The sequence below is a fragment of the Stigmatopora argus genome, chromosome 22 (assembly GCF_051989625.1).
Source record: "Stigmatopora argus isolate UIUO_Sarg chromosome 22, RoL_Sarg_1.0, whole genome shotgun sequence".
In the NCBI taxonomy this organism is placed as follows: Eukaryota; Metazoa; Chordata; class Actinopteri; order Syngnathiformes; family Syngnathidae; genus Stigmatopora; species Stigmatopora argus.
In genome coordinates this window covers 10,370,892-10,395,917 of record NC_135408.1, presented here as the reverse complement: position 1 = coordinate 10,395,917, position 25,026 = coordinate 10,370,892, and the positions used below count along the sequence as shown (strand labels likewise).

General features: G+C 42.0%; 1 protein-coding gene across 2 annotated transcripts; it reads right to left on the bottom strand.

The window, feature by feature from the left end:
- Nucleotides 1–2,725: 2,725 nt before the first annotated feature.
- atp2a3 (ATPase sarcoplasmic/endoplasmic reticulum Ca2+ transporting 3) lies at nucleotides 2,726–23,854 on the bottom strand. Of its 2 annotated transcripts, XM_077592008.1 has the most exons (22): nucleotides 23,496–23,854; nucleotides 17,059–17,076; nucleotides 16,756–16,838; nucleotides 15,054–15,158; nucleotides 13,851–13,989; nucleotides 11,931–12,011; nucleotides 11,665–11,750; nucleotides 10,334–10,798; nucleotides 8,693–8,781; nucleotides 8,252–8,354; nucleotides 7,545–7,676; nucleotides 6,649–6,765; nucleotides 6,348–6,566; nucleotides 5,751–6,086; nucleotides 5,468–5,688; nucleotides 5,186–5,388; nucleotides 4,702–4,787; nucleotides 4,420–4,553; nucleotides 3,805–3,922; nucleotides 3,542–3,659; nucleotides 3,354–3,384; nucleotides 2,726–3,259 (listed from the first exon to the last, which is right to left on the bottom strand). In XM_077592008.1, the coding sequence occupies exons 1-21, from the start codon at nucleotides 23,611–23,613 to the stop codon at nucleotides 3,380–3,382; spliced, it is 2,976 nt and encodes a 991-aa protein (XP_077448134.1). In that variant the 5' UTR covers nucleotides 23,614–23,854; the 3' UTR covers nucleotides 2,726–3,259; nucleotides 3,354–3,379. The 2 variants fall into 2 exon arrangements, with proteins under 2 accessions (XP_077448134.1, XP_077448133.1); XM_077592007.1 differs by lacking the exon at nucleotides 3,354–3,384 and having other exon boundaries at nucleotides 23,496–23,853.
- Nucleotides 23,855–25,026: the final 1,172 nt, after the last annotated feature.

Below are 25,026 nucleotides of genomic sequence, written 5' to 3'. Positions count from 1 at the left end.
TAAAAGTGCAAGGGGGAAAACACCTCATTTTTATGGTTAAAGGTTATCTTTAAAATACATTTTATTCTTGCTACACTGGGGCCACATCTTTGGCAATTATCTCAGTTCGGCTCTGACTAATTATAACAAATTGCCGACTGCATTTTCTGATAACAAAAAGTGGTATTTGAATATACTCACATTGGATTGGAAGGCACACTTCAAGCGTTTTAGGATTCAACACTGTCACAATAGAGAAGGTTCTTATATTATGATTTCACAATGTCCCCGCTTTGATTATCCCAGCTACTCCCAATGCAGTTATTACACTTTACTATTCTCGAAGCATTTGCCTACATTTTTAAGAGGTCACGTAAAATTCAGTAGCATGGCAGTTTTGTAGGAGTACGGCGCGTTCCTTCTTGGGAAGATCATCAAAGATGAGAAATGGTTGAGTTACATTGTGCATCTTAATCTCAACACACACAGCCTTATATGAATATGTTGGATGCTTGGTGAACTGAAAGTAGATAGTCCTGCTAAATAAAAAACGAAAAAAAAATCACAATACTTGTAAATCAGTGTCCACTCCAATAGTAAATATTATTCAGCACCATCTAAAATGGAGAACTTCTAGTTTTAATACACTCAAATCATTTCTGTCAGACACTTCCTATGAGGGCCATAAAAAGATGATGTATAATATCGTCATCTGCTGGTTGGGAAGGTCCAGCACATGTAACAATTAATATAATTGTTACATTTTTGTGTACAGTTGAATCGAAATGCAAGAAAGTGAAAACTAAGGCAACCAATTTTAAGTTCAAATATGAGTTCGGCACAATCATTGACAAAATGTTCTAATTCTTGCATTAAAACATTTGGACTGGGAGGGCTGGCAGTGATTGCGAAACTCAAGAATTCAGAAAAATATGTATGATTTGACATTTTAATAGTATTTGGTCGTGTGTTAGCAAATTAAGAACCACGATTCAAAGATTTTTGCTCTAAAATGGATTTACATTTTTTATGTGAGTTTTCCAGCCCCCCATATATAAAAGCAAACGCAAAACAGCTCATAATAAATAAGATAATCTTTATTTCCATGTGGTTATTTATAAAATTATGTGACCACATTCAATACTAACAACCATTTTCAGAGGTGGACGTCAAACTGTAGACTTTTTAAAAGGTCAAGTTCATTCTAGCACTGTTGCTAAACACGATTATCCCAAATGGTGGAAGTTAAGTGGACGGCAGTCCCATCAATAAGTCCAATTTTTAAAGCCTGCAAGCACCACACCAATCCCTTCACTTTACAGTCATATAACGTCATTATGGAACATTCATAACTCCATTTCATAAACCCCAGTCAACACACAAATTGACCATTCTCACCCCGTCGTCCGTTTACCAGCGTAAACAATGATTCTTAAACATGGAATATTTTCCTTCCCCTACGATCACACGCAAAAGCCCAAGGAAATGTAAAAAACCAAACAAAAATCAATAAAGGGATACATTTCTAGTCTATAAAAAGGTAAGAAGTGCCAAAAGGAAAAAAAAGTCATTTTAATATTAGCTCAAACATTCTATATACTGTATAGTTTGTTTTTACAGTAACATGATTCCATGCAATCATAGTGTACATTCATTTCCTGTATAGAATTGAGGATTCAGTAGTAAATAAGTGTATACGGACCTCCATAGTTGAATAGTTTTCTTGCTGTTAAAAACTGGTCTGACACTCCCTCAGCTTTTTCCTAAAATGTGAAGCAAATCCATTTAAAAAAACAAAAACAACAACAAAAAGACACCTCCAACCACCTTGACTTGATCTACAAAGCACCAGGACCTGACATAAAAAAAAACAATAATTAACATCGTGCCATTGGCGATGACAGACGTCCAACCACGAGGCTCTAAAAACCAAAACGTAGGCTCTTCAAATGAGTTCATCCCTCGTAGGCGTCCAATCCATTTTTTTAGAGGAATGACTTGAGCGAGCAAATCTGTTCAAATGGAGCGGACGTATATGGCTGTCAATGGCAGCCAGTGAATTGAGAGAAAGAAGGCAAGCTCAACCCAGTCAATAACAGACTAAAACATCAGCCAATCACTTGCTAAAAGACTGACAACAGGGGAGGAGCCAAAGAGCACAACACAACACAACACAAAGTATGACCAAAAGCACTTTTTGGTGGAGGACATTCATTTTTAGATGCTGTGGGGCTGTTTACATAAGGCTTGGTGGGATTGGTGGGAGATTTTGATGACAATCAAGCAGCCTATTTGACATTTTTTAAAGCGGCAATGTACACGTTTCAGACACAACCTGAACTCTGACAGAACTACTGGCAAAATGTTAGCGATATTTGTCTTAGGTGTTATTAAAGGATCAACGTCAAGCGCGGTACAAATATTTACAGGTTAGCTCGCCGGCTGCCGTGGACGGAGATAGACGTCTGATTCGTTAGAACTTTGAAGGCTGATGGGGAATTTTCCTGCTTCTATGGCCTCGACGGCAACTATGGGAAGGCTGGCAGCGATGGAATGATTGGAGATTCATTAAAAACATTAGATTAATGGGAAATTTTGGGGAGTTTGCAGATTAATTTATCAATAACTTCAACGATCAGGTTTCAGTTCAGCAATTGACTGCCATTCCAGATGTCGAATATTTCATTTGGTTCTTGTCCAACGTTTTAAGTTCCGGACGGTTCTACTCACGAGTTTTAGAGTTTGACAACATTCTGACAATTGAGATTAAAGTGCCTTTTTGTTCCTAAAATTTGACACAAAGGTCCAATATTCCACACTTTTGATGAGTAAAACGAAAAGAACACCATCGACACTGGTTTCGTTGCTTCTTAACCTTTGACTTTTGTATTTAACTTTTCATTTCTCGGGATGTTTCGGCCAATCCGTGCAAAGCTATTAAACCCCTCAGGCGCTAATGACACTAGTGGAGTCAAATTCATACGTTTAAGTTCATCAACACCATAGCTCCATTAAAAAAAAAAGATATTTCAAACTATATTGCCCATTCAGACTCACTCACACTCAAACCTAAGCTGGCAAAGGCTTTCTTTTTTCTTGCAAGTCGATTAACACGCACGCCTCTTGACTTGGTCCTGATGGGTCGCCCGTCATGCAGGAAAGGAAAATGACAATTGGGATGTTGTCGCTTGGAAATCATCAAAGGAAGGCCCGGGAGAACGCTTTAGCGAGCTGGCTTAATTTTGCTGCCATCTTCGACGGTACTTTTTGTCGTCATCGCCTGCCAGAATGAAAAAAAAAAAATCACTTTTACTGAAATTGCACGTAGGCTCGATCTTTTATTAAAGACTGTAGAGGTACTCGTAAGTTTGTACCTTTCCAAAGAAGGGGAGATAAGAATTTAAGCTGCATTCATTACAAATGCAGAGGAAGGAAAAAAAGGAGAGTCAGTCAAAAGATGAAATAGTTCTCGGCAGAAGTTCAAAAAAAAAAAAAAAAGACTTGCCTCGCTAAGCCTTCACTTTATTTAATAGCATTTCTATGTGAAATATGTTGGAATTACCTTCAAGATGATGCCTGGAAATATATTTTAGTGCCTCGTCCAGGAGGATGACAGGAAATGAAATTTTCAGGACCATGGTCCACTGAGACCATCGGAGAGGGGTCACCTGGAAGATCAGCTGGAAGATAGAGAAAATGGACCAATTAGAGGCGCAGATGAGAAGATAGAATGGAAAGGATTTCAAACAGTTTCCAGACAAGATATCTCTTTCTGGTTTTAGCGATTTATGGTTATTGAGAATACGGGAAGATACATGTACTTACTGGCATGGGTTCGACATAAAGGATGAAGAAGTGGAGGGAGAGCGAAAGGAAAATGGCTCCCAGTAACCAAATATTGACCCAGGGAGGCATTCTGACGAGGGATTGGTTCTCAGACAAACTGTCGGGGAGGAAAAGTGCTAGTTTATATTAAAACACATAACCTGATAGGCTAATATCAGTCATATTGACTAATCGCAATTTATGCACCATAGGAACAATGAATTCAAGTATCCATATTATTAATAACTGTCTTGGGATATAATGGAAGGCATGTTATTTTTATTATTTTAACGGATAGTGGCAAAAAAATCTATTAAAAATGTGTGTGTGTGGGGGGGAACCCATATAAACTGATTGAATTTTCTTCTTTTTTAAATTTGATAATACTTAACTTATAGAATGACATTGACAAGATTAGCCACCCAGTTCATTGAGAGGATTAAATGTGAATGCTCAAGTTTGGCAGCCAACGAGTTCATCTTTTGTTATTCTGGCAGGGAAATCAAACGCTTATCCCGCCGCAACATTGTCACGCCAGATGACGACGTCTTTTCAATCATCGCCTCGTCGCAGTTGACATTTCTGCCTGACATTTAAAAGGAGACGTCGACAGACCTGTTAAGCGCGTTGAACATTTCGATGGTGACCAGCACGGAGAGGGCCATGGTGGTGGGGTAGCGGGATTCAAACACCTCGCAATCTACGCCGTGGAACACCGGATTCTCCTCACTGCACTGCATGAAGTGCCTCTGTGGAAAAATGGACCTCAAATCGTAAGGGACTCCACACGGACCACCAACAGATGGTGCCGTTTATTATTTCGCTCATCCACGCGCGCATTCGCCAACGCTCTCGCCAAACTCGAGTACGGACAAACTAAAGGTTTTTGCCACTCACCAACTGATAAAAAGACACTTGCGGCCCTTCCACGTCAAACAGGTACCACCATGTGGCTGCGCTCACTGTTCCGAGTCCCACGTAGCCTAAAACATAAAAAAAACATGACCTAACATAACAATAGATATAAAATGCAATGGCTATCATTTTGGTATCGTTCTGTTCAAATAAAAATTAAGTGACGGGCTAATTTTGTCCCATTTTGCTTGCCTCTGATGTTTCCTTTACATTTCAAGGACATACTTTTTTTCAAGGCAACATGACCAAATGTAATAGCCACATTTTGGACCTGTAAACCCCAAAAAGCTATCTGTCCAAATTTGTAATATCGATGTCTTATTGACAACCAAACACGCTCGGCAATCTGTTTTGAAGATTCATTGTATTTAACTCTTAACCATAAAGATTCGACAGAAAGAAAAAAATAACACTAAAGTCAGTGTGAAAAAGGGTCATTTATCAAAGTTACAGTTTCACCAAGTACCTCCAATGGCCAGATAGCGGAAGAAAAGCCATCCTGATATAAGAGGTTCTCTGGCATTACGTGGCGGTTTATCCATGATGTCCAGGTCAGGGGGATTAAAACCCAGAGCGGTGGCGGGCAGACCGTCGGTTACCAGATTGACCCACAACAACTGGACTGGTATTAGAGCTTCAGGAAGACCCAGGATGGCTGTCAGGAAGATGCTGCAGAAGCAGGCACACGGGTCAAAAGTCAAAGGAATGTTTGATCATGGAAAGGGAATCTGTCGGCGCTCTTCCTCACCACACCACTTCCCCCACATTGGAGGAGATAAGGTATCTGATGAACTGCTTCATGTTGTTGTAGATGGCTCTTCCCTCCTCCACGGCAGACACGATGGTGGAGAAGTTATCGTCGGAAAGGACCATCTCAGAGGCTGATTTGGCCACCGCTGTGCCCGAGCCCATGGCGATGCCGATCTCGGCTTTCTTTAAGGCGGGGGCGTCGTTGACGCCATCTCCAGTCTAAGATTAAGAAAGAGCATTCAGAACTAGAAGGCGCCACTTTACGTGTATCACGTCCTCACCATCGCTGTGATCTCCTCAAAGGACTGCAGGTACCCGACGATTTTCGACTTGTGAGCCGGCTCCACTCGCGCAAAACATCGCGCGTGTTTGACGGCCTCCTTCTGGGCTTCCGGGGACAGGTCGTCGAACTCGCGGCCGGTGTAGGCCCTCCCCGTCACGTCCTCGTCCTCGGCGAAAATGCCGATGCGCCGGCAGATGGCCACGGCCGTGCCCTTGTTGTCCCCCGTGATCATGATGACGCGGATGCCGGCGTCATTGCAGAGTTTGATGGAGCCCAGGACCTCCTTCCTGGGCGGGTCCAACATGCCCACGCAACCCACGAATGTGAGGCCCAACTAAACGGAAACAAGAGAAAAGAAAGAAAAATTGCAATATTAGTTTCAAACATCTTTTTTTTAATTGGCACAAATGAAATCTGGGAAGCAATTATTAAATGTATATAAGGGCGTTTGTTTCTATGTGAAAGTATTAGTACTTTAAATTTGGGGGAGAGAAAGAGTAATTTGAGACAAATGACTATTTATAGGTTACTTTTGGTCAAAATTGAACAGCAAATACTTAGTTTCAATTGGATGTGGTTCCCAGACAAAGCTAACCTCATAGTCCACAAATTTGCTTGAATTCTCCAAGTCCATGGCCTCTTTGCGCGGTGGGTTGTCACGAGTTGCCAAAGCCAGGCAACGCAAGGTGTCACTCCCCGTCCCCCAATCGCGGATCTTGGCTAAGATCTGGTCCCGCAAGGCGGGCGTCAGCGCCACCTTTGAGGTACCCACGCGCACGTACTGACAACGCTCAATCACGCTCTCTGGGGCACCCTGTTGGGGGGAAAAAAACACAATTGAGTACACATACGTACATGCCAAAAACAAATGGTGTTGTTGTAGTATCCTGCCTTGCCTTGACAAACATCTTGCTGGGAGAGCCAGGCTTGACCGGCGTGCAGTAGACTGACATGGACTTGCGGTCTCGAGAGAACTCCAATGTGAACTCCTTCTTCATGAGCTGTTTGATCACCTGATCGAACAATGAGTGCCAAAACAATGTTACATTTTCTATTGACATTATCGCCATGAACACGTTCCTGCAATGGACACTTTGGCCAGCAGAGAGCATCCAATTTGCACTGATTATTACTGAAACATTAAGGAGTTTCCATATGCCACCAAAGTAGTAGTAGCATCAATCAACCTCAAGTTGTCCCGATTCCCTCTCGTTAGAAAGCCAATTTTGTACAAAAAAAACTAAAAAATGGCTCTAGAGGTGACTGTGTAGCTCCCTTCAAAAAGTGCTGGACATGCCTGGAAGTCAATACCAATTAACATACTTTGTGAACTCCTATCTCTGAACCTCTTGGCCAATCATTTTAAAGCCTGGCTATTAGACGAAAAAAAAATTGCAATCACAACACTGTCTAAAACTGAGCTACGTGTGTGTGTGTGTCGTATCTGTCATCGTTTATCTTCAACCTACACCAGGGACTAAAGATAGAAATTAGCCCTCGGCTACAATCTTACATATAAATGTTCATTAAAATGAATATAAATATGTTCATTAATATGTGCTGGACTTATTAAATAAATCAAACTCTATTGCATCACCTAGCCCACCGTATGAGAGTAATGCTTGCAGTACAATAGAAAATAGCAACCCAAATAATCCACGCAACGCAATTTTTTTCAGTACCAATATTAATTCACGTATTATTCAGTCAGAACCATGAGCGTGAGCCAAAGGTATTTGTAGATACATTAGATATCTTAACATTCGTAAAAGGTCAGATTAATGGTTCTCACCATGTTGCAGGCCCCGGCACGCTCCACCTTGCCCAGTCCGGAAAGATGCGTTTTGAAGACGTTCATCTTTTCCACCAAGGTGGTCAGAGCCGTTTCAGTGGCTTCACCCACTTTTTCGTACACGCCCTTGGCCTGTGAAAACATACATGAGTGGGAGTAAGGATTTGCAATTTTTAAAGCGCGACCTTGGCAAAAAGTAGTTTGAAATTTGAAGCCTTTGACCATTCCGGCAAGCTTTTTAATGCCGTTCCACAACACCAGTGGTTCTAAAAATTGACCTTCCGTGGTCACGGCGTACTTTTCAATCCTCGCCATGATACTCAACAATTCCCTCATTTGCTTTATTATCAAAACATACTGTCAAGGACAATATTCAACGGCGCTTGATATTCGGTGAGTCATCCTAGCGATCTCTTTAAAAGGCGAGAAAGGACGAGGACGTGCTAATGGCCCATCATTTGTTGGGGTGACAGCGCAAAGCAATAAAAGGTCCTGGTCTCCCTCCAGTGCTCAGCTGTTTCATCACACAAAAACAAATTAAAGCGTTGGTAAAAAAAACATCCGTCCACGAGCACAGGATGCGTGTTTTCCTGCTATATTCTTCCTGAGCATGAAGATAAAAGACGGTTGTTTGTGTTGCTTTCGCTAGTCGTGTGGCAACAGAACTATTTTGGGTTCCAATTTAGTGCGCCTTTGTTTTTAATGACCTCATTGTAGTCCAACGACGAGTCATTGCACATGGAACACACAGTGGCCAACTCCACCAGTCCATCATAGTCTCCACACTGGACTGGACGCTCTCCTTTTAGTCTGGAGGGAAAACATAGGGCAGACAGTTAAAAAAAAAAAAAATGAGAAAAAGGTTAAGAATAGCACTAAACATTTTGTTTTTGTGACAAATATTCGATCCAAGTCAATGGCAGTTGAAATAAATTAGATGTCAATCAACACTAATGGCAAGCAATGTGTTGAATATTAAATAAAACGTTTTAAAAAGTAATGTCCACTTATGTGAATGACAAAATCTAATGATTAGAAATAGTCACTTGCCCTATAAAGAGTTAAGCATAGTTTTTGTAGTGAGCAAAGAGGTACGCTTGGGTCAACATGGCACAATTGCAAATGAAAGTTTATCATGTGAAACTCACATTTCCCCCTCAGGCGCATACGTGGACCCGGTTATGAAGAACTCATGCAAGGCGCAGATCGAATCCTGCACTTTGTCCACCACAAACATCTGAAGAGGAGAAGAAATGCAAAAAAATATAAGATGATCACCATTTCCTATTTCGAAGATTTGTCAGTTAAAATATGACCAAAACATCCCCTGCGCCTAAAAATGCACTGAAATGAAATGACTTTTTTTTACATTTCTTCAAAGATAGGAAAGCAGAGATGATCCTTTTAAAGGCACCAGCGTGTCTACCATGTTTTACGACTTCGGGGAAATGTTATTACTAAATTTCAATGGCTGGGTCGACCTGACACAGCAAGGACCCGTTGCTAAAAGAAAGTACATGATGGGATGTCACCAACTGGTCAACTAAAAAGTGGCAGATATGGTCTTCATCTTCTTGGACATTTCAGCATGTTCCTCAAGATTCCGTAGTTCTCCAACAAATCAAAATTGAGCTAGAGCTGCCAACAAGTAAGTACAATAATGTAATAATCTTGTTCCTTGGACCACTTTTTTTCCTCCATATCTGCTCCGGTGCGGTCGCCACGGTAACGAGGCACAGCGTGATCCGTGTGACTCAGTGCTCGTGGCGCAAAATTGGATTCATCTATACTCACTTTCTCGGCGCTTGTGTGGAAATGATGGGTGAGTAACCTTTATGCGGGTGTGCGTGTCTTTCGAAGAAAACTAAAATTACAGACGAGAATGTCCCCACAAACTAAGTTCTGTTGATAGAAAACTGTCACATAGAACCCTCACGTTTCTAAAAATGAAAGATGAGACATAGCAAAGCTTAAATTAGCCTGTTCGGATTAAAAAGGGTTCTTTAACTCATTCACTGGCAGCGCAGCTCAACGCCCATGTGCTGTGGTAGTTAGTAGAAAAACAAAAATAAGATGGGAGCAACATGCTGAATAAAAGAGGCATTTTTTTAAAAAAGTTTTCTTTGCATATACTGTATGACTCACGATGTATTTAGTGTTTGTTTTCATACATGTGCAAACCAATTGAGTTTTTATGTTCAACTATTTTAATAACTGTGGTTCGGCTGTTTTTCGTGATGCAAAAATACATTGTACATCATAATCATAATTGTTTATGATGGCGGACCAAACCTTCCTTTGTACAATTGTATAATTGTGTTGTTGCATATTAGCAAACATGAATCATAGCCCTGTAATCAACACCATTAGACACCTTTGGGAATGGGGTTAACTCTTCAAATAATTATCACAAATGATGTTTTGGACCCAAAAAAATAGCAGAGTATGTTTTCACAAATGCTATATTATGATATAAAAACGACCATATTTTTTGGACTATAAATCCGAGTGTAGGGCGGCCAAATAATTTATAATGAACGGAAAAAAATATGTCGCATTGGAGTTCAAGTCAGTTTTGGGAGATTTTTTTTATATTTTAAGAAACCGAGAAGAAACTTCTTTTTAAGTCACAATAGGAAAACGTAGAATATCAGGCTAAATAGGCATTTGTTAACATAGCATTTTTTTCATAACTATAAATAACAGGCACTACTGTAGGTGGTCAGCGAGAAAAGACTATGAAAAATTGATTTTTTTAAATTCCGATAAGAGTTCAAATTGCCACTTACTCTACAAACCGACATTTGGTTGGTGGTGAGGGTCCCCGTCTTGTCCGAGCAGATGACCGAGGTGCAGCCCAGGGTCTCCACGGACGGCAGGCTGCGCACGATAGCGTTCTTCTTGGCCATGCGGCGGGTCCCCAGCGCCAGGCAGGTGGTGATGACGGCGGGAAGGCCTTCGGGGATGGCGGCCACCGCCAAGGCCACCGCGATCTTAAAGTAATAGATGGCCCCCCGCACCCAAGAGCCCCCGTGGACGGGGTCCCCGAAGTGGCCGATATTGATGGCCCACACGGCCACGCAGATGATGGAGATGACCTTGGAGAGCTGCTCGCCGAACTCGTCCAACTTCTGCTGCAGCGGCGTCTTGTCTTGTTCCGTCGCCGCCATCTGATTGCGGATTTTACCAATTTCCGTGGCCACGCCCGTCGCCACCACCACGCCGGTGGCCCGGCCGGCGGCGATGTTGGTGCCCTGCGGGAAATAAGGGAGTGTGGCATTTATTTCCATTGCGTCCGGAATCCAAAGCGTTAGATTCCCCATGGATAAGTCTAAAGCACAGGTGTCAAAGTGGCGGCCCGGGGGCCAAATCTGGCCCACCGCATCATTTTGTGCGGCCCGAGGAAGTAAATCATGAGTGCCGACTTTCTGTTTTAGGATCAAATTCAAATGAAGATTATAGATTTACATTATATTTCCCGATTTTCCCCTTTTTAAATCAATAATTGCGAATTTTTTAATCCAATCTTTTCATTTTTAGTTCTAAAAGTATTTTGTCAAATCTGAAAAAAATATATATAAAATACTTTATTTAAAAAATATGTATTTTGTTTTGAAAAACAAATGATTAAAAGACATTTTCCCTTACTAAGGAAAAAAAAGCTCAAATAAACATTGTTTTACATCTAGACAAACTGAATATTTAGGGATTTTGATCCAGTTCTTTTAATCCGATTTAAAAAAATACCATTCAAGTATTATATTGAAAATGGTCCGGCCAATATGAACTCGAGTTGACATTAATGCGGCCCGTGAACCAACCTGGGTTTGACACTGTTGGTCTAAAGGATCGTTTTTTGACACCTGATATGATTTTTGCTTGGCAAATTTTAATTAAATTGTATTCAAATACATATACGTATGTATACATAAGGTTGCTTAGGGTTTGGCTTTATCCAATACTGCTCAGTACTTCCTAAAAAAGTTCTTGAACTTATACGTCCCCCCAAAAAACATGCGCGCACACACTTTAGCTTCTTGGTTACAATTGACGGTGTTAGACGTCCAATCTCTTTGGACTGGGAGAGGTGAATAAGCTAAAATTGGGAGGTTGTACTCACGGAAAACAACATGTTCTTCTTGTCTTGATTGACAGCTCGTGGGTCAGGAACTGGGTCAGTGTGTTTGATGATGGACACAGACTCCCCTGAAAAATAATAATACTAAGTTCAAGAATGAATTGAAAATAAATAAGGTGATACCTAAAACAGGACCACCATTTGGAGAGAACTGAATGTTTAAAGAATTTGTGCTAATGAAAGCAGAATTGTTGTAAATGCAAATTATATGTTATTGTGAGGTTCCCAGTTTTAAAGAAGTTGTGTACCTGTGAGGATGGATTGGTCCACTCTCAAGGTGGTGGATTTTATAGAAGTCACCCTGATGTCCGCTGGAACTTTGTCGCCAACTAAAAGGAGAAGCGGAATCGGAAATGGATTTTAATTTGATTAGGAATCCATCTCTAAAGTCCGTGTTGGCGGTCTAAAGAAGAAAAATTAGTGGAAATAACAGAAAGTGACTGTTGGTGTCCACCTCCGTGGGTAGCTAGCGCCGACGGGCGATGGAGACGGCAAGGGGGGAGTGGGCCCGATTCAATGTGGGTTGTGTTTGTGTGGGAGATGGCCGCCAGCCTCCAGTTGGCCAAAAGCAAAGCCAGAGAACGCCTACCTTCATATTCATATTATTGTTTTTCCCTCCTTGTCACTCTATTGCTAACTCTTCATCATTTGAATAATCGTTAAAAACAAAAACATAACCCCATAATGATAAACATATCTGGACAGCACATTTTGGGTCAAAAAAATCTACTACATGACCCAAATTCCAATTTCTAAAAACTACATCATGTCATTTTATGATTAAAAAATATATACATTAATCATTGGAAGTTATGTTATTGGAAGTGACCTAGAAATGTCATAAAATCAACTGGAAGTGAAGCCAAAATGCCACAAAACTTACACATCAGAGAAAAGCATGCTTTTCTTTTTCATATATATATTTTTAAATCAATAAATGCAATTATTAATGAATGGTAATTCATTTAAACTGGGGAAACTGGCTGTGAATGAATACGTTTCAGTGGCACTGACGGCACCAGATGTCCCATTTAGTATTTCTTTTTTATTTATTAAGGTCATTTCAGATCTTTTGGAATGCACCACATAGACTAATGCAAAAAAAATTAAGGAAAGTTCCAAAAGGCAACTGCTGGCAAAGTAGCAACTAGAACACAAGTAGCGTGCAGGGGTGGAATCTTATGCAAATGAATTCATGCTACTCTTTCTCCTCTGAGGCGTTTGTGGTCAAATAATGTCCTTTTCCAATATATACTTCCAAACACTTTACCCAAATTCCATTGGAAGCACCTCTGGGTAATTTGAGGTAGAGGAAAAGCCTGCCAGTTGCTTCACTCAACTCAAGTGGATACATATTTATTTAGGTTTATTATTCACCCCTCCAGAGCGATTGGACGTCTAGCGCCGTTACTGGCAGTCAAGTTAAGGTTCTGGTTTCAGCCTGATTTTTAGCTTTTGGTAGACTGGCAACTTTTGTGAATAAATGCAAAACTACTGTATAGTAAGTGCTTATCATTTCATGAGTATTTAGGAGAATAATACTCTGGAATTTGGACTTGTTGCAGCCGGCGTGCTCCTTCGCACATGCGTTTAAATAACAAGAAGCAGAGGCAAGCCGATGCAGGTCGTAAAGTATCAAAACTACTCGGCGCCGTTATATCACACCGGCTGTAGGTGCCACGGCATCGCCATGACAACCTGGGCTCTCTTTTGTTCTCACTTGGATGCTGCTGTGGACTGGATTGGACGTCCAATGCTGTCCAATTCATTTATAGGCAGTATTGTCTTATTCATTTAGTTTTTTTTAATGTGTATGAATAAAAAAAAGGAACTGTGGCATACCAAATATTTTTACGGGAGTACGAGTGAAGACCTGACAAACATCCAGGTGTTAAGACTGAGAGGATGGAAAGCAGAGGGAAGTGGAAAGCTAAGGAAAGTCAAACTAGGCCCAAAACTCAAGGGAAGACCACAACCCAAAAAGAAAAAAAACATCCATACGCTGCTGGCTGGCACCTGCATATCCGGGGAAAAGACCGTTACGTAAGCTACTTGGGATATTTCCACTCTCGCGAGCGGTTACGCGCAGGCTGCCGGCTGGCCGCAAAAGCCCACCTGCCGCACCTCCGAAAAAGGCCAGAAAGAAAAACGCTGGGCCGCTTGCTTACCTGCCACTTCGACGACATCCCCCGGAACGATGTCCCTGGCTTTGATCCTCTGCACGGCCTTCCGGTTCATGCGGTATACCTTTCCCATCTCGGGTTCGTACTCCTTCAGGGCCTCGATGGCGTTCTCGGCGTTTCGTTCCTGTTCAAAACACACGTTCAAAGATCCGTGTAAAACAGTCGTTTTTTTTTCCTCGCATTGTTGCCCATGGGTCCCCATGGGACCTTTTTTGGGGAGGACGTGGTTCTGCTTCATTAGTGTCGTTAACGTATTTTGTGAAAAATAAGTTGTAAAAAAATATAGACATCTTTTGCTGATGTCAGGCAAGATTTCTTTAGATTGGGAATAGGACCCTCTTTAATATATTCTCAGTTTCCGACACAGCATCAAAATCACGTGCAATAAAATGTGATCAGGAGAGTCCTTTATTAGGCATGTTCATTAAAAGTGATTTTTGTTTGGTGCAATAAAAGTACTACTCTGACACCACTAGGAGCTCAATTTAGACAAAGCCATCTGACACCACTAGGAGCTCAATTTAGACAAAGCCATCTTGTAAGACTTACAAGTGTCAACATTTTGGGTACACGGTCGATTGGTCACCGGTCTTTTGGTCGCCGATCTTTTGGTCGCCCGGAAGGTTATTGATAATTAACATTTAAATCATTGCTCAAATTCCCTAAATACAAACTGCGAATTACTATTTAGTCATACTTAATGCCCTATTAATTATTAGGCTAAAGAAAAGCTCCAAATTTCCCAGACTTTTATTGTTTTTTGTTGGAGAACTTGTTAAGACCCTGACTGAACTGACGTCGCTTCTTAAAGGGACAACGCATGTACATAAAAACTCTTATACACTCACATGTCGGCTCAGTGAAAGTGCTCATGGCCATTGTTGGCTTTTATTGATGCGTACACCGTGTTGTTTTACCTTGTTTTGTCGCCGGTCTTTTGGTCACCCGTTGTCACGGTCCAGGCGACCAAAAGACCGGCGACCAATAGACCGCACACAACATTTTGGGTGTGGCGAACACTACCTGTCTAGTATGTTGTCTTTTCTACTCTTTTAAACCAAATGACAAAGTGCCGGTCCTCGTAATATCGTGAACGTGATCCCGATGTAATTGAAAGACGTGAATGAAAAGTGGAGTCCATGATGTTTGTTACTGGTTCCACCCCGATTGAAGAGAAGCGTATCTCACCTGCCAGACGCCGATGACGGCGTTAGCGACGAGGATCAAGAGGATGACGACAGGCTCCACAAAGGCGGTGGCTGACTCCTCCCCCTCCTCAAATAGAGCCAACACCTAGACAAACACGGCGTACACAGACGGGGTCAGAGCGCTCTCATCGCACAGCTGAGACTCAAATCGTCGTCGTCGTCGTCGCTCTTTCCGAGGAAAAGTGTACTCAAGGCGGCCAAGGTTGACATAGCAATGAAAATGTCATTTCGCCAGAACAGCTGCGGCTCCAGTAAGACGTGATCGTAATTCATCGACCGCCACAGACGGGGCTAGACGTCCGATCCGTCTAAACCGGGAGGGGTGGCAGTGACAGACTTGTTTTTCCAAGCGGTAAATAGGGTTAAAAGACTGAAAAATGGTAACGGGTAGGCCTGGGCAATATATCTATGTTAGAAATTCCTTTTGAGTATTTTGTTTTGGTTGAGATTATGACATTGATTGTCATACTTTTAAATAAATCTCCATTTGTGCTGATTTTTTTAAACCAAAACCTCCCCATTAAATCCTATTGACGCATTTAGAGATAATATTGACCTGTATGCCTATTAAAAAATGGACATACTTGACCAAACGGTATTTTTTTTTCAACAAAAACTTCCCAATCAATTCAAAAAAAGTCCATATTTTCAAACACCCATTCTCTCAGGTCACTGTTTATGACCAAAAAGTCCCCGTCAGAATTAAAGTAATTCCATGTTAGTCTATTTTAAGCCCTGAATGTCCAAGAAATAAGACAACAGAGCGAAATCTTGTTTTTTTTTACCAATGAAGCATAAGAGGCCTTTAAAAAGTCCCAAAATACACAAGTGTGTTAAGTTTGCTGGAGGTAGCTTGAACTTGGCGTCAGCTTCACTTGATGTGCAAATAGTTTTAAGTAAAGAGAGAACGTCATGGACCGTCCTGATAAATGTAAAATAGCCCGAGTGCGCTACTGCCCGTGTTAGCTCTTCCACTTGAAGTGGCGTATTTACAGAGAAAACTTCATCTAATAGCACATGAGGAAAAGGAAAAGTGCTCTTTTCCAACCCACGCCTGAACTGGAAGCCCAGCAAATTGTGTCACGTTCATTTGACAGCAATTTTCTCCATTTCAGAAATAGAAAAAGCAATTCCGTCGCAAAACACCAGAGACCTGCCGTAATAGATGGAAGAAAAAAAAAGTTCCTATGTATTCCGGATTCCTCATTCCACACCTCTCTCATGTCTCCAGTTGTGACCTTGCTTGCAGTGAAGGGACTTCTGTTGGATACTTAGCTTCCCAAGTGGGTTCCTCCTAATTACCATGACGAAAACTAGATCAACACGGGATGGAAAAGACTTCCACGCCCGCTCTTCCACACAAAAACAGAACAGTGACTACAAAGTGTCTCGCCAACGGGGTGCTGGAGCCTATCCCGGCCAAGTACGGGAAGCGGCTGGTGGACACCCTTGATTGGTTGGCAGCCGATCGCAGAAAACTGAAATAAACAATCGCAATGAAGATCGGGATGGCAATTTTGGGGGGGAAAATAATCACAATATTTTTTTTTTTGCCATATTGCCCAGTTCTACTTGAATGTATGAATAAATTTTGAGTATTTGAAAATAGCGGGTTATTTTTCAATCCCCTTGGTGAGCGGGTTCGATTTCCAAGCCAACTTTACAATGAAAAAAATACTTACAAACGAGACGCAGGCGGCGAGAAGCAGGATCCTGACCAGGAGGTTTTCAAACTGCTCCCATACCAGCTCCCACAGGGACTTCCCTACACGATGCACACATAAATCCACAATTTTCTGCCGCTTTTTCAACATTCAAAAGATCTAACAGTCCATAAGAAATAACAACAACAAAGTTATTTTGTTAGATCTAGCTCAGTTTATCCCTTGGTCTCAAGAAAACAGGTCTCTCCAAACATTGTAATTGTACAAAGGATAAAGGCCTCCATGGAAATAAAATAATATAAAATAAAAATCAATATTTACCTTCTTCAGCAGGGAGCTCTGAAGATGTCAACGGTTGTAGAGGAATTCAATAGGTAGACAAAGAGGAAGGGAACAAAGAAAACAAGGCGGAGTTAATAATATAGTCAATTAATCATAATACAAATGTACTTTTCTAATGACCAGAAGAATAACGACTTGTTTACAAAGAGTTCTGTTGGGTTTATTCTGGGATGTTACTATATGTTCATTAAGCATTTAATAGGTAATGAAGTTATAATTTAATTTGTGCTATACTTTATGTTGGGACCGAGTAAGCTCGAGGACACTTTCCCCCCACAGCTGCTTTCGAGGCCAGTTAATTGTTTTCAGGACTATTGACCGAATAGGACACCATTTTCCTGGCCGAGACTGTTGATCTGAGTTGGCAATGAAGATCTACGAGGGACTCTTAAATTGCTTTGACTTGGTTTCCGGCAGATGGCGATAATCGAATCAACTTCCGAAAATACTCGCATTATTGGTTAAAATACTGTCACTCTGTTCACCTTATAAAGCTTATTTGTGCAAATTCTTACGCAGTTGTTTTGGTTTCCGATCCACTCGGGTCACTTTGTATGCTTACTTGTGCAAATTCTTACGCAGGTGTTTTTGGTTCTGATCTAATATGAGATTGATGTGGCAGTTGTTTTTTGACCTTAAGTGTTATTCAGTTAGCTTATGCAATGGTTTGAATCAGATTACCTCAAATGTTTTGATCATGCGCCGACTAAATTGCCGTTTCTTTAGAATCATCTTGGACGAAGGAGAGTCGGGACTGATTTTCCTTGCAAGTTGTAGCCAGGGTATGTTAATGATGTCTCCGTTTTGATCAAAAAGTGTATTAATAATAAACCTATCAGGTTCAAAAGAGGACGATGATTAGGATTGCCTTGGTGTCCTCCCCAAACTTTGGTGGAACTTCTTTCTACTACAGGCCAGAAACAATCTTGTTGAGTCACTATGACTTGGCATCTCTTGGCTTTTAACCGCCGAGGTTTGTTGTGAGAGTCAGAGGGGAATTCAACAGCGCCGATGCGCAGACTCGGGCGTGACGGTTACGGTGCTTCCCTGTTCGTCTCATGTTTTCATGGCAGACATTCTGGCTGAAGCTCAAGTCCGGGAGGACAAAAGACAGACCGAGTGAAAGAGCGAGACGACTGGAGGGAGGGACGGGAAGAGGGAAGGACGGAGAGGGGGGGAGAGAAACGGGTTTCCCTCGATTCCCTCTGCCAAGGATTCCCTCAGAGTCGCTCTTGCCCGGGCGCATTCCTGAAAAGTGATTTCACCTCAAGCCGCGTCCCCGCAAAACCTTGTGGCCGGGGGCCCAGACAATGAATGAAAAGCAGCAGAAATGTCGAGGAAAAAAAAGGGGAAAAGCACAGGTCACCCACCACTTGACGGATTCATCGTCTGCCAATGACGGCACTAAATGTCGAATCCATTTGAAGTGGGTGAATGAACCAAATAAAAGTCAATAGCTGACTGGCTTTTACTTTTATTGAGGCTGCAAGTACTTTGTTTCGCGAGCAATAAAAAGTTTTGAAGTCAGCTCTTTACGATTGCAAAGAAGAAGCCTCTTCGGTTTAGCCAGGCAATGTAAAACAAGCCTATAAATAGCATGACGCTAACCTCCTAATGCATACTAATGCAATGAGAGCCTCACGTCTTCTCCAGAACAAACATTTTGAAATGCAGTCAGGTAATTAAAATCGAATTGAAAATGCTGCACATTTTCCTTCCTGATATTTGCATTCGCTTCATGCCAAAAGTGGGCGTGGCTCCAAGTATCTTTTGGCATCCTGGAAACAGACGATGTGTCGCCAAGCCACTTATCATTTATGTGCAGCGCAAGTCAGGAAATATGACTGTCATTCAGGACAAAAATGGTAGGTTTAAAAAGAAAAAAATGCTATATAGTGGGCAATCGGGGTCAAAATATTGGTAGTTAAGTGAGTCGCTGTTAAAAAGCCCTTGCAGAGTCGAGCAGGTATTTTAAGGAAGTCCCCCAAGACATGTTATGCAGCCACAATGACAAATGTTTGCAGTCAGCTTCAATTTCCGTAGGCACACAACTTAAAAACAGCCTTAAACTATAAAACACCTTGAAATTCCGGTCCCTAGCTTAATCTCCGGTACACATCCACCCAAAAGTATGTAACTGAGATGGCCCTTTTTTTTTTGCCCCCGCCAGAAACGACTGTCAAATGTTTACACATTTCCTCCACTGTCCATATGTGAGGTTACATTTTTTTTCTTAAAATGCAAATTCTTAGCGTCGGTGGACAAAATTCACCATTCGGGAGATCAACAGATGCACAAGTGGGAGGCAAGCGACGAGCTAAAGCGGGATGACACACGTGAGCCAGGAAGTGAGTCAAAACCCAGTGGATTCAATTACTTTCCTCCAAAAGAACATGCTCTTCTTAGCCCACCTAACGCGGTTCCCCACCAGAAAATACCCAGACAATTTTAGTGGAAAGCCAATCAAGCGCCGAGAAGGACAGAGGACGCAATTCAAGATCAAGTCACGTCCGTCGGCGAGAGAACAAATCGTCCAGTCAATATTTATGAGATCTTTTTCAAGGCGTTGGACGTCTCCATTTGCTGCCATCCTCCCACTTCCAACGGATTTGGACGTCTCCTAGCGATCAAGCGAGACAAAAGCCCAACTGCTTTTATTTGTTATGCCGCTGGCTCCCCACACACTTGATTCAGTGCAGGAATCTTAGTTATTTCACCTCGAAGAAGCAGCAGCGTGACTACGAGAAGTCACGTTATCGCACCTATTCACACACTGCCTGTGTGTGGGCACGCAAAGAATGACGGCGTTGTGCACCAACACTGATTCCGGTCCTCTGCGTTCACACTTCACCCGCAAAGTACTCTTTTTTTTTTTTTTAATTTTTAGCAGGCCCCCAAAAAGCTTTTTAAACTATTTGAGCAGTGTTTTGTTTCTTTCTCTCGCTGTGCTCATCTTCCGAGTTGACAATATGACACATGAAATGTAATCAAATATGCAAAGTTTGGCAATGCAGTCCTGTCAGTATATAACAGGACTCCATTTTATTTCTAATAATATCATTATTATACATTATAAATGTATTTTTCATAGAAATAACAAAAAAAATAGATAACTTTAGTTGAGATTTGTTATGCACATCACATTTCTTTGTTTGTTTGTTTTATTCTTATTGGCTACTGTGAAATTAAATGAGCTTATGACTAGCATACATCAATTGTAGCCGTCCATTGCTGTCAATGGCAGCCAATAAGTTAAGGACCAAAAACAGTCATGTTGAATAAAAGTCACAAAGTGCAAAACCTGTCTTAAATATATTTTTATCTCTCCCTATTTGTGCTGTGAGCCCCAATTTCAAATAACATTACAAAGAAACAATTGGATTAATTTCATAAATGGTTGCTATATTTGATTTAAAAGAAACTAGAAAGAATTCATAACGGGTGGAGCGAGTGGTTAGCGCGTCGGCCTCACAGCTCTGGGGTCCTGGGTTCAAATCCAGGTCAAGTTCAACTGTGTGGAGTTTGCGTGTTCTCCCCGGGCCGGTGTGGGTTTCCTCCGGGTACTCCGGTTTCCTCCCACGTTCCAAAAACATGCATGGTAGGCTGATTGGACACTCTAAATTGCCCCTAGCTATGATTGGTTGTCCTTTGTCTCCTCATACCCTGCGATTGGTTGGCCACCGATACAGGGTGTCCACCGCCTCTGGCCTAGAGTCGGCTGGGATAGGCTCCAGCACCCCCCACGAACCTAATGAGGATAAAGCGGTTCAGAAAATAAGAGGAGAGTTCATAACGTAAATTTATCAAGTAGGTCTAGATTTCAGGCATCATTGAACAAGCCATAAGCAGAAAAAAACGTCTTCCTCTTTTGTTATGCATGCGAATTAAAAGTGTAAAACAAGAAAATCCATTGGATTCAAATCAACAGCCACCGAGTTACGCTTAAACATTTTGTTGAAAATTAGACAGCATGCCTGCACAGGCAGAAGTTGGATCAGGAAACGTTGTTTTTATTTCTTTTTTCTTCTTTTTTTTTTACACTGTCGACTGTAAAAGCCCTTTAAGACATTTTTGTGATTAAAGCTGTCTAAATAAATGGGACTTGACAAACTCGCATACTTGCTTCCAATAACAGAACCCAGCCAAACTGTAAGAAACGGACTGCACAAAAATACAAACGAGAAAATACGTATCATTCCTGAGCAATGGTGCATCACTTTTCCCAACTTTGTCAAGAAAATCAAGCTTTTTCTCGACGGCTCGATTGAAACTAGACGCCATAGTATGTCAGAACGAGAAAAAAAGGGAAACGGGTATTCCCTTGCACCAACTATTATCTATTTAGACATACGCGCGCACAGGAAGTTGACAGCGAAAAGCAAAAAAGATGTTATCTGCGGTGAGACGTTGCTTTTTCCATGAAGTCATCGGCCGTGTCAAGAGGCTTCGCGGCGAGGCAAACAACAGGCCGACTGTTTGACTCGCACAATATGCCGCCGCTATACAGTACTCGCATGCAAATGATGGGCCGGGAGGGGCAAAGGGGGAAAGGGGAGCTCATCACGCCAACGGGAACAATTTCAGGTGCTGGTAGAGGTGAAAGGAGGATTTTCAGCGAAATTGAGAATTAAATTAAGGCTTTTAGAGCAGGGGTGTCAAATTCTGTTTAGTTTACGAGCCACATTTATGTCATTGGGATTTTATCTGAGCATGACCCGTTTATTTTTGGCCAAAAAGTTAACTTACTCGGCTAAACGTCCAATCCGATTTGACGTTCAACATGAATTGGACGTCAATGGCACTGAAAGATGAGTAGCCACTGCCAGTTTAAATGAATTGGACATCTGTCGCTGTCAATGGTAGCCAATGAGAATTTTTTGGGTGACTTGTAATCGTATTTTCCGGACTATAAGTCACTTTTTTTTTTTTAAATAGTTTGGCTAGGCATGCGACTAATATTCAAGTTACATTAAGAGGTGCCTATTTAGCCTCTATTGATCTGTTTTTACATTAAAGTATGTTTTGTCATTGTATTTTCCGGACTATAAGTCGCACTTTTTTAAAATAGTTTGGCAAGGCATGCGACTAATATTCAAGTTACATTAAGAGGTGCCTATTTAGCCTCTATTGATCTATTTTTACATTAAAGTATGTATGTTCTTGATTTCTGAACAAAAAAAAATGGTCTTGCCTTAAAATGCAGCTTCTAGTGCGAAAAATACGGTAATTACAGTTCACTTCCTGAAAGTTTGGGGTCATTTTCTACTCATTTTGGGTGAATTTTTATAGATTTTTGGGGACATTTCTGGGTTACGTCCTGTTGCTTTTGTGACGTTTCAAGGTGACCGCATGAGTCACAAAGTTGTGGTTTTAAGTCGCACCTGTTCAAAGAACAAAAGCATTTGATTCTGTACAAACAGCATGAATGAGCTGCAAAGTCAGACATAACACCCCCACGGACCGGACTTCTTCCTGCCCTGAAATCATTCATTTAGGGATTATCAGTCATTTTCATGTGTATTTATTGTTGGTGTGCTGTGATGCTGCTGCACTTATGTTAGCTCGTGGCTTTTTTTGGGGCAAAACGGTCATTAAAAGTGAAAACCGGTTGATCGAGGTTTTTTAGTTCCATCACCTCATATAATTCTGCGCACTTCCTGATTGAGAGTAAACAGAGGAGTGCTACTAGTTTTGTGACTTTCTAGACTAGACGATCACATTTCCATGCAATTGAAGGTGATATACATCTAATCGGGTAGCGTCCAATCGTCTTTCTGCTGTGAAACGAAAGAGTATCGCTGCTAGGCGTCTCATCCTTTTGACTTGGAGGGGGCGGATGGACGTTTGTCCCATCACGCCTCCCAGGCAAAATAAATTGGGCGTCCAGCAACGTCAATGGCAGCAGAATTTAAGCGTTCGCAGCCAATGAGTAGCCAATCAAGAGTTAAACTAGTTTGGTTCCTTCCTCCTAATCGTTTGCAGTTCTCCCAGGCTAAATGGATTGGACGTCTAACGCTGCGAGTGGCAGGGAATTGGACATCTATCATTGTCAATCGCAGGCAATGAGTTCAATTTGTGTCCTTTTTTTCAGTTCCACTTTAGGGTACTTGTAGGTGACCGGTGGTAAATTTCAGATCATTGAAGACGCTGTTTTGACGGCAGAGGGCGACTGAACCAATGCGATTGCAGAAAGGAAATTGCAAAATGCGGTAGTGTACACGCTAGATCACACAACTCAAAAACATCTGGTTTTGCGCCCCCCTTGTCTCCCCAAAAATGAAAGTATTTAATGATGTACGTAGATACAGCGGCCTACGGGCCACTTGCGGCACGCGGCCCGCATGTTTGATAGAAACGCTCTAATTGAAAGAACGCAACACAGCTATGGAAAAGTAAAAGGAAGAAAAACTAGTTACCGTTTGGGCCGAATTTGTCCAGTTGCACTTTGACTTGCTCCTGCGTCAGCCCCGTGTTTTCATTGACGCCAAAGAAGGCTAAAACTTCACACGCCGGTTTAGCGTGCGCATTTTCCATTTCGGCGGACGGAGACGTCGGCGATTGCGGTGCTCAGAGGACCACGCCGAGACTTCAACATCCACGCGGAGAGACGGCTGGGGGGGGGGGCGTCTTAATTTGGAGGTGATCGAGAAGAAGCAGCAGCACCAGCTGCTCCGCTTCAAATGATCGGATCTCCCAGCGTCGACCTCATCCGACGGCCTGAGAAGGTGCGCTGCGTGTGGGAGGAGCCTAGCGTCGTCGGAGATCCTCCCACCTGGGCTCCCATTGGCTGCGCGTACCTGGCATACAGCTTGCGAGATCAGCAGCATAAACACAACAAATGCAGGTGTTCTTGATCTTTTAATTATAAAAAGTAGTCATTTCTTTTTAGTTCTATCACAAGTTATTCTAGTGCCAGAGACTTTTAACATGCAACCTGATTTTATTGTTGTTTTTGTCCCCAAAACCCAAAAAATATATTATTAACAATACATTTACTACATGGAAACGGTCTCACCACTACAGGCAAAACAGAGAGGACAAGGACAATCAAACTACAGTGGGGGAAAAAGGGAACTACTACTTTAAATACAAATAATATGAGAGGACAAAGGGCACACCTGGACATGACAGGGGAACGCTGGTCAAGGGGCCAAGACCACCAAGCGCAGATTGGACACACTCAAGTTGCACCTTTGACCTCTCCCTTGTTGCACTGACATACCTGTCAACCTCTGCCGATAACTGCCCTTATAAATGATTATGATTCCCCTTACAAACCCCCCAAAAACCTTACAAACACCGTACGAGTCGTACGGTGTTTGTAAGGTTGTTTGGGGGTTTGTAAGGGGAATCATAATCATTTATAAGGGCAGTTATCGGCAGAGGTTGACAGGTATGTTGCACATCAATGAATAATTATTGGGAGAAGGAAGTTGTGTTAAAAGAGAATTCCAAACTAGAATGAGTAAGTTAGTCAATTCTACAGAATGAGTTGAAGCTGCAACCTCGATTTGGAGCTAAACAAGTCCAACTTAGCATTCGCACATTATCGACCGGTGGCTTGTCAAGCAACTTATCTCTTGGTCCATCTCACTTGTGCTATTAATAGCAGTCATCAAGCTCCCAGCAGTCCTTCCTCCCCCTCGTCAAGAATAAACCCCATCCCCCCCCCATCTCTCTCACGGCTCATTTGATGCATCTCCTTCCACTAATTAGCTGTGCGCAAAGAGTTGTCACCAGATGTCTCCCAACTTTGAAGCCACATTACAGCTGTCGTTTCTTCCAGATGGAGACCTGATGAAATGGGCCTCAAGTCGATGCATGATTAGGGGACGGCAGACCCTCCAAAATGACCAATACACCCATAAATAAATAAAAATGACTCCAAGAAAAAGGTTACAAAAGCTGGCACTTCTTCTGCCACACTGTTATAAAACACAGACATTT

Excerpts from the sequence above, each read along its gene's own strand:
- atp2a3 (XM_077592007.1), bottom strand. The coding sequence starts at position 23,613 with ATGGAAAATGCGCACGCTAAACCGGCGTGTGAAGTTTTAGCCTTCTTT. Across the intron at positions 10,799-11,664 it reads AGAAGAACATGTTGTTTTCC|GGCACCAACATCGCCGCCGG; the intron begins GTGAGTACAACC and ends TATTTCCCGCAG. Across the intron at positions 6,087-6,347 it reads GCAAATTTGTGGACTATGAG|TTGGGCCTCACATTCGTGGG; the intron begins GTTAGCTTTGTC and ends GTTTCCGTTTAG.